The sequence below is a fragment of the Cetorhinus maximus genome, chromosome 14, assembly GCF_964194155.1.
Source record: "Cetorhinus maximus chromosome 14, sCetMax3.hap1.1, whole genome shotgun sequence".
In the NCBI taxonomy this organism is placed as follows: domain Eukaryota; kingdom Metazoa; phylum Chordata; class Chondrichthyes; order Lamniformes; family Cetorhinidae; genus Cetorhinus; species Cetorhinus maximus.
Window position 1 is genome coordinate 31,137,592 of NC_135892.1, and position 14,007 is coordinate 31,151,598.

The window sequence follows — 14,007 nt, forward strand, 5'->3', positions numbered from 1 at the left end:
TAAAGTGATAGAAGGGGTCATCAACAGTGCTATAAAGTGGCATTTGCTTTGCAATAACCTGCTCACTGAAGCTCAATTTGGGTTCCGCCAGAGTCACCCAGCTTCTGACCTCATTACAACCTTGGTTCAAACATGGACAAAAGAACTGAACTCTAGAGGTGAGGTGAGAGTGACTGCCCTTGACATCAAGGCAGCATTTGACCAAGTGTGGCATCAAAGAGCCCATGTAAAACTGGAGTCAATGGGAATCGGGAAAACTCTCCACTGGCTGGAGTCATACCTAGCACAAAGGAAGATGGTTGTGGTTGTTGGAGGTCAATCATTTCAGTTCCAGGATATCACTGGACGAGTTCCTCAGGGTAGTGTCCTTGGCCCAACCATTTTCAGCTGCTTCATAATGATCTTCCTTCTATCACAAGGTCAGAAGTGGGATGTTTGCTGATGATTGCACAATGTTCAGCGCCATTCGCGACGACTCAGATACTTAAGCAGTCCTTGTCAAAATGTAGCAAGACCTGGACAATATCCAGGCTTGGGCTGACAAGTGGCATTTGCACCACACATATGCCAGGCAATGACCATCTCCAACAAGAGAGAATCTAACCATTGCTCCATGACATTCAATGGCATTACCATCACTGAATCCCCCACTATCATCATCCTGGGGGTTACCATTGACCAGAAACTGAACTGGACTAGCCATATAAATACGGTGGCTACAAGAGTAGGTCAGAGGCTAGGAATCCTTGGCAAGTAACTCACCTCCTGACTCCCCAAAGTCTGTCCACCATCTACAAGACACAAGTCAGGAGTGTGATGGAATTCTCTCTACTTGCCTGGATGAGTGCAGCCCCAAAAACACTCAAGATACTTGACACCATCCAGGACAAAGCAGCCTCACTTGAAAGGCACCCCTTCCACAAACATACACTCCCTCCACCACCCATGAACAGTGGCAGCAGTGTGTACCATCTACAAGATGCACTGCAGGTATTCACCAAGGCTCCTTAGACAGCACCTTCCAAACCCATGACCAATACCATGTAGAAGGACAAGGGCAGCAGATAACTCGGAACACCACCACCCAGAAATTCCCCTCCAAGCCACTCACCATCCTCACTTGGAAATATGTCGCCGTTCCTTCACTGTGGCTGGGTCAAAATCCTGGAGCACCCTCCATAACAGCACTGTGGGTGTACCTACACCACATGGACAGCAGCGGTTCAAGAAGGAAGCTCACCACCACCTTCTAAAGGGCATTTAAGGATGGGCAATAAATGCTGGCCTAGCCAGCAACTGCCCAGGCCCCTGCTGAGTTATCGAATTATAGCCAAGGCAACTGGTCTACTAGAATTGGAGCCCAGGTGTGCAGGATGAACGTCACACTTCCTGATCATTATCCTGTAACCACTACTAGAAGATATAGATGCATGAACATTGGGTGAGAACAGTCGTGAGCTGGAAATTGCCACAATCCTATAATCAAATAGCCCAATGGTCAGCTAAAACATTGTTTCTAGACTCTCACCATCAATAAATACTTGCAGTTAGGTATTGGAGGGCTACCACCACCAATGAAACCCTAGTGTAGCAACCAGGTGTGCAGAGAAAAGACTAGGGGAAATATTCACTTTGTGCTACCATTAAAGCAACGTTAAACTAATTACATCAGAAAAAAATTCTGCCAAATGCAACAGAATCAAAATTACCATTCTGGTTTACTAATAAATCCCTCAATTACTAGGCAAAGGAGTGCCTTAAAACAACTGACAACAGGGATTATGAAGCTAGTTCCAGGACTATGTATTTACTTGCAACATTGGGACTAGATCGATGATCAGCTCGGTTTTTCAACAATCTTTCATCCCCTGGTGGTTTCTTTGGTTCTGTGTATTCTGTCCAGCCCATCGGGGAATTTTCAGGTGTTCCATTCTGAGGATTACTGTTGTACAATTCAAAGCCTTCACTCTTTGGACGAGGCTTGCCTGTGCCACGACGATCAGAGGCTGAAAATGGAAAAAGGATTTACACATTTCCAAATTCTATATAAGAGTTGGATAAAAATATCTTTTACCACAACCATCTTAAAAGCACTTTTTCAACTACTAACCTTGGAGCATATGGTTCTTAAAGTTTTGAAAATTGGATATGCAGTGAAAAAGGATTATGAACAGTATTAATAAATTACAATCCATTACAGCTTTTTCCAAAAGGGAGATGCTTTGTTAGCCCAATCCCTTGCTAATGGGCTTATTTTTAAGAATGATGCTGGCATTGCTCAACTTGGTTAAAATAGAAAAAGTAATACAATAACAATTTTAAAAAGAATTGGGCAAAACAATTACCCCAAGGGCAGAAAATTACGCTTGGCGTGTGGGCACACGCCCGAGCGTGAAATAAAGCGCGTTGACATCAGCCAAACGTGCCAATGTCCAGTGAGCACGCACCGGAACCAGAAGTGCACCCGCCAACAATTAAAAGGCCTATTAAGGCCATTAAGTAAACTATTGTCCTGAATTTTTCACTGCCCATTCAAGCTAACGTTTGGCAGGCAGGCAAAAAGGCCAAGCGGCTTTTGCATTTTTTAGGAAACCTCATCCACAGGCGGGATGAGGTTTCCTACAGCAAATAAAAATAATAAAAATTTAACACTTGAATTAAAAACATGTCCCTGCAGGGGACATGTTTTATGACATTTTATTTTCTTTATTTTTTTTTTAAAACAGCGCTTCATCTCCGAGGCAGCTCCATGCCTCAGGGGGATTGAAGCGTTCATTCGCGAAATTCACGCTAGACCCACTCACCCTCCTCCCCCCTGCCCGCTCAGGCAGCGCTGCTGCCCGCGTTCTACGCTGGGCGGGCCTTAATTGGCTCGCCCGCGTAAAATCGCGGTGGGGTGCTGACTGCCCCCATTCAGCATCCCCACTAAGGACAAACTTCTGCCCCAAATTTATTTGTTTACAATTAAACTCACCATATTACAGCAAAACACCAAGAATTACTCAAATTAAATGCAAAATGAATACAACAGTTTAGCTATAAATAAAACAAGAAAATAGCAGTGAATACTTATGACAGAAGAAAAGAAAACTTGAATCCCTGAGAAGTTTATTTGAAGTTACAGTAAGGGAACAGGGGAAACTTTTAGTATCTAATTAATTTCCTTCTTCCTCCCTCCCCCCAGCTAAATGACTCCCAATGGAGGTTGAAATAATTAAAATATGGATTATATTAAATCTATTGATCGTATAATTCTTAATTATAAACAAATACATCTGTATATTTACATGTAACTGTTGCATCTTGTGGCTGTGTTTTAGAATGGCTCATTAAGATTCCAATTTAACAAATTACCCTTTTAAATATAAGTGACTTACAATTTTAAAGCAGATTGCTGCCAAATTCATGCAATATTTTTACCTAGCTTGTAGGAAAAACAAACCACATTAAAAAATAAATTATTCAACAATGGAAATAATGATTAATATCGAAGTGAACACAATTGTAAGATTAGAAACACAGATGGAGGATTACATCCATGATCTCTTTTCCTACTGCTCTGTTAAGTATAATAAACACAATACCACTCTCAATATATTGCATTTTAAGTGGATAATTCCAGGTATAAACTGCTTGCTTCAAAAGAACTTTGCTCAAGATCAGAAATATAGTATCATCCGAACTCAAAGGAATATTCTAACTATGCTTTTAGTGGGGAAGCGGTGGAGTAGTGGTAATGTCACTGGATTGGTAGTCCAGAAATCTGGGAACGGGGGTTCGATTCCCACCATGGCAAAATATCTGGAATTAAAAGTCTAATGATGAATATGAAACCATTGTTGTGAAAGCCCTTCTGGTTCACTAATGTCTTTTAGAGTAGGAAATCTGCCGTCTTCAACTGGTCTGGCCTACATGTGACTCCAGATCCACATGTGGTTGACTCTTAATGCCCCCTTGAAATGGCCTAGCAAGCCACATATCAAACTGCTAAAAAGTCAATAAAAAGGAATGAAACTGGGCGGCATTGCCCTAGGCACTGGAAACTACATTGGTAAACGCAGTCCTGCAAACAATTCCTCACTAACATCTGGGGGCTTGCACCAAAATTGGGAGAGCTGTCTCACAGACTAGTCAAGTAACAGCCTGACACAGTCATACTCTCAGAATCATACCTTCCCTTCCACAAACATTCACTCCTTCCACCACCGATGAACAGTGGCAGCAGTCCACACCATCTACAAAATGCAGGAACGCTACCATCCGGAAGGACAAGGGCAGCAGGTACATGGGAACACCACCACCTGAAAGTTTCCCTCCAAGCCACTAACCATCCTGCCTTGGAAATATATTGCCATTCCTTAACTGTCACTGGGTCAAAATCCTGAAACTCCCTTGCTGCACCACATGGACTTCAGCAATTCAAGGTGGCAGCTCACCACCATCTTCTCAAGGGCAATTAGGGATGGGTAATAAACACTGGCATATCCCATAAGTGAATAAAAATTATTATTTTTAAAAAATTACAGTCAATCTAATGGCTCTGTTTCACACAGCAACTGACTTTCCGTCCAACAATCGTTTTGGGACATAAGTGGCCATTTCATCAGAATCAATTTGTTCTTACACCAGGAAAATACCCGGTTCATCAATAGCATCAGTTGTTTTACTTCCCCCTGGAGGCTGTAAAGGAAAGTCACTGAAGATATTACTTGTCCAATATGTACAATTTTATGATCTCTCAGATGATGTTTGATACAGCACTTGAATCTTGAGTCTAATATAAGAAATATTTTTACCTCTTTGCATCATTGGAGAAGGTTGGTTGAGTAGAGTGGCCAAACCATGGTAAATAGCTCCTTGTCTTGCTATTTCTAAGGTGACCACAGAACCTGTTCTTGTCATAAGTTCTGCAGCCCTGAAAAAAAGAGGCTTTTCTTTTAATAATTTAAATGTTAATTGCTGTAATTTTAAAGTGTATGAAATTATATTTGATAAAGTGCTTGAGGGATTTGGTTTGCACAAAAACACTTCTATTTTTTGTTTAAATAAAACTGCCTAATTTAAAAATGAGAGTTTGCATTCTTTACCTCTTCCCCACGTGGTCTATCCACAGCATGCATAATTTCTGACTAAACCTGATCCCTAACCTCCACTGTCTATTAACAGATTGTTAGGAAGTTTGCAAGATCAATCTTGGAGGGGCGGGGGTAGGGGGGAATACCAGTCCCTTTAATGCTCTTTTCCTACCTGTAAGGAAAAGTGTAGTTGTTAACTGATATCTTAGCAAGGAGTCAGGAATTTTGTCTTCATGCCTATCAAACCACGAACTCAAATGTTTGGACCACATAGTTTAAGCTGCCCATTGCAATTATTTTCCAAATGGCAATACCACTTTGATAGTTTTCATTGTATTTAGTCAGTAGACAAACCGCAGTAGTACCCATTACCTTTCTTGTGAAAGCCCCACAAGACTACGACCATCTACGCTCAGTAACTGATCTCCTGCTGCCAAACGACCATCCTGCAGAGACAAGGAATTAAAGTCGCAATTAATTAGAGAGCATCCTGTTTTTTGCATTAGGGTGGAATAAAAAAATATGCCCATTGATAAATTTGTTTAATTATCATTCATTCCAAAAGGCTAAATTTTGTGGGGTGGGGCAGGCAAATGCCCGTGGGTCACATCTGGCCCTTGAGAGCTTTACATCCAGCCTTTCAGCTGCATTGCATTACAACAATTATTTAAATGCTTCCAATGAGAATCTAACACTTTAAGAGGAAAAGGAAATCAGATTATCTGTTTTTATCTGTTCAGAGAGACCTTCAATGAAGGTTACAAAAAGTGGTCCAAGGTCAGTCAACCGAAGTCAGCTTTCTGCATGCTGAAGCTGCCATGTGAGGGGAGGGGAGCACACATGGAACAGCATCAAGAATAGCATGCTGATTTGTTCCTTATCTGTAATTGCTAGAATAATATCTTTTGAAAGTTTATAACCGCTCAAAGTTTTTTGTTTTACAAAATTTTACAGCAGTTGTCAAGTAACCAGTTTTACAGTTTTAATAATGGCACAATAATATCACTGGATTGTAAATTTTGGGTAAACCTGTAAAATGTTCATTCACAGTTTATTAATGCCATTTTTCTTTAGTATAGGAATGACATGAAGGGTTCCTCGTACAATAAATATTATAACAAATGTTGATGGTGGTTAAGAATTCATTTTATGCATGCAGCCCCTGAACAGCTCACTAAAGTTTATTAAATGGTTCTCCAGCTCAAATAATTGGCCACCCTGATGCAGAGTGACTACCCTAGCTAATCTTTCCTCCCCTTTCCTTTGTTGACACTCAGTTTCGTTCTTGTTTCATCTTTTTTCATTGACTTCTGAAGTGCCAAGGAAGTCCAGCAAAAGTTCTGAAACACTGCAGTCTAATTTTCACACATGCAAAACTATAAAACAAGGTATAAAATTAAAACAAAATTGTCTCAAGTTATAATTATTCTTTTGGATTATTTTATACACTCAAGCCTTGTTGCTGAGCAGCGTTGTTGCTGAGCAGCTTCACCAATACCTGACACCTTTCCCAAGTGATAATGTTAATGTCTCATGTACAAAATTTATGAGATTAATGCCATTCACCTTAATAATAATCAGGCCTTTTGGAATCTCTAAAAGTAAAACTACTGCAAGTGTTTACTGGACAAAATTCTTGGAGCCTGACAGCTTAATGGTTAAAGGGGCTATTTCAGGAAAAAGGAGTATAAAACATTATGCTTAAAATCACAAAACAGTGAGTATAGATGTGCAAAATTAAAACATGTTGTTCCATTGTACTTAAATGTTCATTGTAGTATTACTCTAGCTCAAGCATGTTTTCAAGCCTCAGTAAAAAAAGGAAATTAGCTACATTATCTATGCGTCACAGTAACCTCAGCCATCTAAGTGCTTTTTCAGATGGAAGCATGCCCTCTTGCATCAAATAAATTAGTATTTTTACCTTCAAATTGAATTTTGCATAATCTTCAATTATCTGACTGAGAATGCAACTGTGAAGGTAGGGCTAAAAAACAGTAACTTCAATTTTAGAAAGTAACACTTAGCTGGAACAACAATATTACTGGAAAGAATATTAAAAATAACAGCATAAATATGTAGTGAAAGACTATGGGCGGAATCGCCCCAGATTTGCACCAAGTGCGGCAGCAGGCAGTAAAACGATGTTTTATCCACAACGGCGGCTTTTCACACAGTATCATCCCGCCACATTAATTATGCATTCCCAGGAAACATGCCGTTTCCATGGCGGGTGGGCTTTCATTCGCCAGCTACGCCATAGCCTTACCACTTCAACATCCGGGGCGCCATATTTAAAGTACACGCACAGGTCTCCGTGCTTCCAGCCCATGACTGCTGCAAAGAAGACATGGCCCTGAAAGGCAAAAAGACTGCAGACCCAAGGTTCAATGACACGCCCTTCGAGTGCCTTTTGGATGCAGTGGAGGCTCGCCGTGATGTCCTCTACCCCACTCTGGCCGCAGGATGGGCAGCAACCTCACTAATCCAGTTTGGGAGGCGGTGGCAGTCAGTGCCAACTCCCTTCAAAAGAGGACTTCCACCCATTGCCGTAACAGGATGAATCTCCATTCCTCCATTCTGCTAGGTCACTCATCCCATCCATGGGACCACTCACCACCTACACAGGCCAGGCATACTTATCATTCTTCTCCACCGATGCTGCCAGACCTGCTGAGTTTTTCCAGGTAATTCTGTTTTTGTTTTGGATTTCCAGCATCCGCAGTAGCTTTTAGCTTTTTGTTTTTATAATTATCATCTGGCCTGGCAAGCATCCTGCTTACACTCTCTGCATCTCTATTCATCAGAACAAGCTGGCACACAAGGGGAAGAGGTCACTGACCAGTGGAGGAATGACTGAAATCAAGGTCCTCACAGACTTTGAAAACAGAGCCATCCAGCTGGCTGGCAAGGATCTGGACCATTCCCGTGCTGACGGTGGGGTCAGTGGTGCTCCAAGTGAGGATCCAGCAGTGCAACATCCATCAGATAACCAAGTTGGGAGTGAAATATCCTGTTTCACAGGCCACTGCCATGCACTAATTATCTCCCCTTGCTTTCGCAGGCACATCTGGGAAATAGCTGATGGAGTCCACGACCCAGGGCCTCCAATCTAGCCCTGAAGAAACCTCTGAAGAGGAATCTGGAGGCACCCTCCTTGAAGTCCCATCACAGCGCTTACCACACCCTCCACCAGCGCAGACTCTCACACTTCGGTAGGACCTAGCTTCACAGTAGCCTTGGGATCACAATCTGGTGAGCACATTGCATTGCCTGATCCGCAGCAGGTGGCGGCAGGGATTTCCCAGGTGTCTGTCACCCGGAGGACTGCTGGATGCCAGAACTTTGCAGAGTCCGAGTCAGATGATGAGCTTCTGGACTCGGTCATGTCACAGTTGCTGGAGATGCACAGGCAATCTCGGGAACATCAGGAAGGGATGTCCGCTGCACTCCCCAGATTGAAAGGCGTGATGGAGGAGTCCATCCAATTTCAGGCTGAGGTGATCGTGCAGACATGCCAATGCACCAAGGTCAACACTGGTAGGGTGGTGACTGCCATGGAGACCTTGGTCCAGAACATCGCTCCTGCACTGCTATGCAGGCTGACCTCCATCGCTGATGCCATAGTTGGCCTCCAACAGTGTGTACACAAGAGGGGTGCGGGTCCATTTCACTCCAGCTACCCCTATTCCTCAAGGAGTCAGCCATGGGGCCTTTGGGCACCCACAGGGAGGAGGGTCAGCAGGTATATCCCCTGGGGCCATCCATCCAGGTGATTCTGGGAGTGTCCGGCCCATTTGAGTCCCCTCTTCTTGTGACCTCAGCAGCTCCAGCTCCACAGGCCGAGGAGAGTGCCACTGCCACAGAAGGACCACAAAAGCAGGCCAAGGCCCTCCAAGTCTCAGCCCTCCAGAGGACGCACACCAAGGTCATCACAGGCTGCCTCCACCTCTGCTGTGGATGGCTGGGGAGCACCAAGACGTAGCAGCAGGGTTAGGAAAGTTAAGATGATGTAACTCTTTTGAGTAACATATGGTGGGATTTGAACCCATAGCAGCTGAACTGCCAGTCCAGTACCGTAACTACTACACTATCAATGCCCAATGGAGCAATTGCACAGCCTGGGCATGGGTGTTAATCACTTGTACATACTGTTCACCATTGGCAATAAACTCCCCAAGAATGTCTCCCTGCCTATGGCTCCTTGTTCTGATGAGCAGTGTTCATGACTCTCAGATGTGAAACCTTTCTGCACAAGATAAAGGCAGGTGACTCAGTCCAGGGCCTCTTCCATGTTCTGTGCAGCCTTCAGATCAAAGTGATGGTCCAGCCTTACACTCCCTGGACACATTACTGATGCCTGCACCTTGACGGTGCTCGTCATTACTGCCAGGATGTCGTGGGCAGGTGTCACATTGTTCCATCATTCTCTCTGTGTGCTCTCAGCATCTTTAAGGTGGGGCTGGCCCCCATCTCTCCAGCATCTGTGACCAGTGACGCTGTGCTCCTGAAGGGGTCAGGTGCTGAAAGTGGACAAAAGATCAGATACTTTTAAAGTTTCATGGCTGTGTCTCTATGATATGACCCCGATCAGAGGGCGCAAGCGAGCTGTCTTCGGCCGAGCGCCTGCCTTGCCTGGCCAGTATGAGGGCCTCATCCCCGTCATCGTCGCCTTCGAGCTGCTTCACCAAGTTGTGAGTTGAAGCACGAGCCTTGTTATACCTTCATTCTGCTGAAGTCTGAGGCCGCCGCACGGGTGTCATCAGCCACAGCCTCTGCGGGTAGCCCTGGTCTCTGAGGAACCATCCCTGTAGCTTCTGTGGACCCTGGAAGGCATCAGGGATCTGTGACTGATTGAGAATGTAGGAGCCATGTACACTCCCTGGAAACCATGCACAGACCTGCAGGATGTGTTTCTGGTGGTCACACACCAGCTGCACATTCAGCAAACTGAATCCCTTACAGTTTACACAGTTGAGCGTTGCGATGGAGGTCTGAGTGCCATGTGAATGCAGTCAATGGCACCCTGCACCTGTGGGAAGCCTGAGATCTGGGCAAATAGAATCGCTCTTGCACCCTAGCTGTCCTGGTCCTGGGCAAAATGCACAAAATTGCACAAAGAATGGCACCTATGACCTCATGGGTGCATTTGTGGGTGGAGGCTTGTGATATCCCACAGAGGTCACCTGTGGAGTCCTGAAAGACTCCACTGGCTTAGAAATAGAGTGCCATGGTCACTTTCACGGCCACTGGCAGTGAATGCCCTCCAGGTCCCCGTGGTGCCAAATCCTGCAGTAGCTGGCAGATGTGACTGACCAATTCCCTAGATATGTGCAGTCCTAGGCTACACTGGTTCTCGGTCAACTGCAGGAATGAAGGGCGGCATCTATACACCCTGGGTCCAGCTAGGTGCCGACCAGTGACGGCTCACTGTGGCTCTTCAGTGACGTGTGCGGGAGCCCCAACCGCCCCTTCTTCCAGAGGGTGCTACTCCTCCACCTGCGCAGCCAGGCACCTCAGTCGCTCTCTTATCCGTTGTCTTCACTCTCCGTACATTTGAGGCATACAACTAAGTCACCAGGCTCCATGATCCTGATGTACTCCTCTTGTAGGATGAAGTAGAGAGACGTGCAGGTTAACACGGGTGTACTAAGAACCTCTCTTGGTTAACTCTGAAGGCCCCTTAATGCTTCCTGGAGAGTGCTGGCCACCACTTGGATGGCCAGAGATTAGTGTGCTACATGGCTGCCCGAAACCCCAGCCACCTCTGCCCATTCCACCTGACTGATTGGCAGCAGCTTTGCCCATTGGACAGCATGCTGTGCTCTCAGCTCAGTTGCAGGCATTCTCCAAACCCGCACTGCAAGGCTGCACTTTTAGCTTGAATCATGGCGGAGACTGGTCCAAACCAGGATAATGACATTGCAAGGGGCTGTGAGCGCCTCCGCCAGTGACTGCTCCATGGCCAGCTTTAGCAAGAAGATTGTACAATGTGCCCAGTTGTCCAACTGTTCTGCAGTCCACTAAAATGGTCATTAATTTGCCGTCTGTGCCCAAGGGGTGAAAAGTTCTGGAGCTCTCAGCTGCAGAGGAATGGTCACTTTATACAAGGTTTCTCTAATGCGTGGCCTCTTCCCTTACCCACCTGCCAACTAGTCCCCCCACCATCCTGCATGTGTTTGTGCGTTACCTTCAACCGCAAGGCAGCTCTTGCACCTCCCCTCACCACCCCAACCGCCGGGCGGCCCTTGACCCCCTCCAATGCGCCTCAACTGCAGGGCAGCCCTTGTTGGCACCCCCCCCACCCAACAACAATGCACCTCAACCACAGGGCATCCCTTGTCCAGCACACCCCCCAAAAGCACCTCAAACTTGAAGTCCAACAGGCGACCGTTCCACAATGTTACAGTGTACTCACCTCCAAGTTCCTCTCAAGTGCAGTTAGCCAAGTCCGGTGGGCAGACGATCCGGCGGTGGGTGGGGGGGGAATGATTCTGGCAGGCTGGGCTTATAATGATATGCAGATGAATTACAATGAAGTTCCTGATGTCCGGTGGTGGGAAACGTGGCCCATCGGCGGGTGGAGCTGACAATCGCAAACTGGTTTCACGACATTGTGAAACCAATTTTTAGCTATCTCGCCACTGAACACACCCGATGCCAGTGGGCATGGGCGATTCCACCCTAGGCTTTTCAGAAATTTTGCTTTAGGTTTGATAGATGGTGAGAAATGATGGAATTCTTTCACAAACATTTACATGATCTCAACTGATAACTAGATTTACTTTTCCATTTTATTGATGGCATTGCTCTTCATAGTGAGGTTTTAAAGTCATGAGAAAAGTGAAAGGAAAATAAAGTAATAGCATAATCCAATTTTTACAATTTTAGTTTCAATAGAATGAGACAATTATTTTGTAAACACCTGCATTTTTAAACTAGTCCGTAAGTGTCTAAATCTCTCCAAATTTATATTGAATTTCATGACCTGCATGTGCCTTTTCTCATTTTAAGTGCCATTTTCATGAACACGGTAAAAACATACTTAATTAGGAACTGATTAAATTTATCCACAGCAATTTAGTGAAACAGTATTTAGGGTTCAATAAGCATTTCTAAACATTTATTTACTAAAGACAGATTTTGCATTTAAATAGTTTTCACAACCGCAGGCATCTCAACATGCATCACACTAAAGTACTTTTCAGCAATGACCACACTTCAAATGTAGAAAAATGTGGAGCTAACTTGCACACAGCAAGGTCACAAACAGCAAGAGGGACAAATGACCAACTAAATATTTGTTGCTCCCCACACCCCCCAAAGCGATGTTGGTTGACAGATGCAAGTGGGCCAGAACACAAGAACTCCGCTGCACTTCTTTGAATAATGTCATGGAACCTGTTATGCTCAAGGCAGACAGGGTCTTAGTTTAACATTTCATATACCAAATAGCAGCTGAAGTAGATTATCTAAACAGATTTCATGTAAATTTACAGAACTCAAGTTTACAATGACAACATTTATTTGCACAATATACATGTTTCTCCCTTTAACAAAAAACAACGGACAAAACATCTCACTTAACCAACAATATTACTTGCACCAGTTCTCGTGCTTCAACATATAGGACATTTCTGCTTAATCAAAATAGGAATGAATGAAGTCTACCTACCAAATCTGCAGCTCCTCCTTTCACAACAGATTTAACATAGATTCCGAGCTTATCCTGTCCCGCACCCTGAGGACATTGAAAATAGATCATCAGTATCAAATATCTGAACAAAATGTCTCTAAGAGCTAAATCATGCTAACCTACTTTCAATAATCAACAGACATTTATAAGATCAAACTGATGTGGAGCATCTGAACTATTTTTTTTGAATCTTCTGAAATATTGCTGGTGGTTAAGAGTAAAGTGGGCTCCTTAAGAGGGTATTACAGACGATATTACAATTGGAAATCAGGAAATGGCTGACTTGTAAATATTTTTCCTTTATTTTTTCATGGGATGTGGGTGCCACTGCAAGGTTGGCATTTGTTGCCCATCCCTAATTTCCCTTGGCATTTCAGAGGGCAGCTGAAAGTCAACCATATTACTGTAGGTCTGGAGTCACACGTAGGCCAGACCAGGTAAGGATGGAAGATTCCTTCCCTAAAGGATATTATGGATTTCCTTCCCTAAAGGACATGTGACAAATGATGATAGGATCATGGTCACCATTACTGAGACTAGTTTTCAATTCCAGAATTATTAATTGAATTTAAATTCCACCAGCTGCAATGGTGGCTTTTGAAGCCATCAGCCCAAAGTGTTAGCCTGGGCCTCTGGATTACTAATCTAGTGACATTACCACTAAGCCACTGTAGTGGTATTGCATTGGTACTCAACATCTGGATGTAGTACCAGAGATAAAAGACAATCCTAATCCTAGATTCAATACAAGTTTAAAAAAATGGTGATGCAGAAACTAGACATTAACGATAGATAAATCCCCAGGACCTAATTGTTTCCAGCTCAGGGCTTTATAAAAGCAATAGATTTTGCTTTTGATTTTGAAAGATTAGTCACAATCTTCTAAAGCTCTTGATGCAGGAATTGTCCCCTTGAATCAGAAAACTGGCAAGGTCACTCCATTTGTTAAGGGTAGGAGAGACAAACTAGGAAATTATAGAGAATCGAAATACTGTGGCTACTGGAAATCTGAAATACAAACAGAAAATAGTTAGCATGTCAGGCAGCATCTGTGGAGAGAGAAACAAAGTTAACACTAAGTTGACTGTAGGAAATTATAGGTCCATTAGCCTAATGTCACTTGTGGGGCAAGTTACTAGAATCTGTTATTAGGAACAGAGTGATTGAGCAAGGTTTGACAAAATGAGCACGCATGGAATTGGAAGACAATCTATGAGCTTGGATAGGAAATTGGTT

The 14,007-nt window shown here is 44.0% G+C and overlaps 1 protein-coding gene across 6 annotated transcripts in view; it reads right to left on the reverse strand.

Moving 5' to 3' along the window:
• afdna (afadin, adherens junction formation factor a) overlaps positions 1 to 14,007 on the reverse strand; it is a 234,674-nt gene that overhangs the window by 39,643 nt on the left and 181,024 nt on the right. For all 6 annotated transcript variants that reach the window (XM_078556748.1, XM_078556746.1, XM_078556744.1 and 3 more), the window contains 4 exons: positions 12,751 to 12,816; positions 5,448 to 5,521; positions 4,797 to 4,915; positions 1,812 to 2,006 (listed from right to left, as the gene is read on the reverse strand). In XM_078556748.1, coding sequence (XP_078412874.1) covers positions 1,812 to 2,006; positions 4,797 to 4,915; positions 5,448 to 5,521; positions 12,751 to 12,816 — 454 coding nt within the window. The remainder of the gene's footprint in view (positions 1 to 1,811; positions 2,007 to 4,796; positions 4,916 to 5,447; positions 5,522 to 12,750; positions 12,817 to 14,007) is intronic.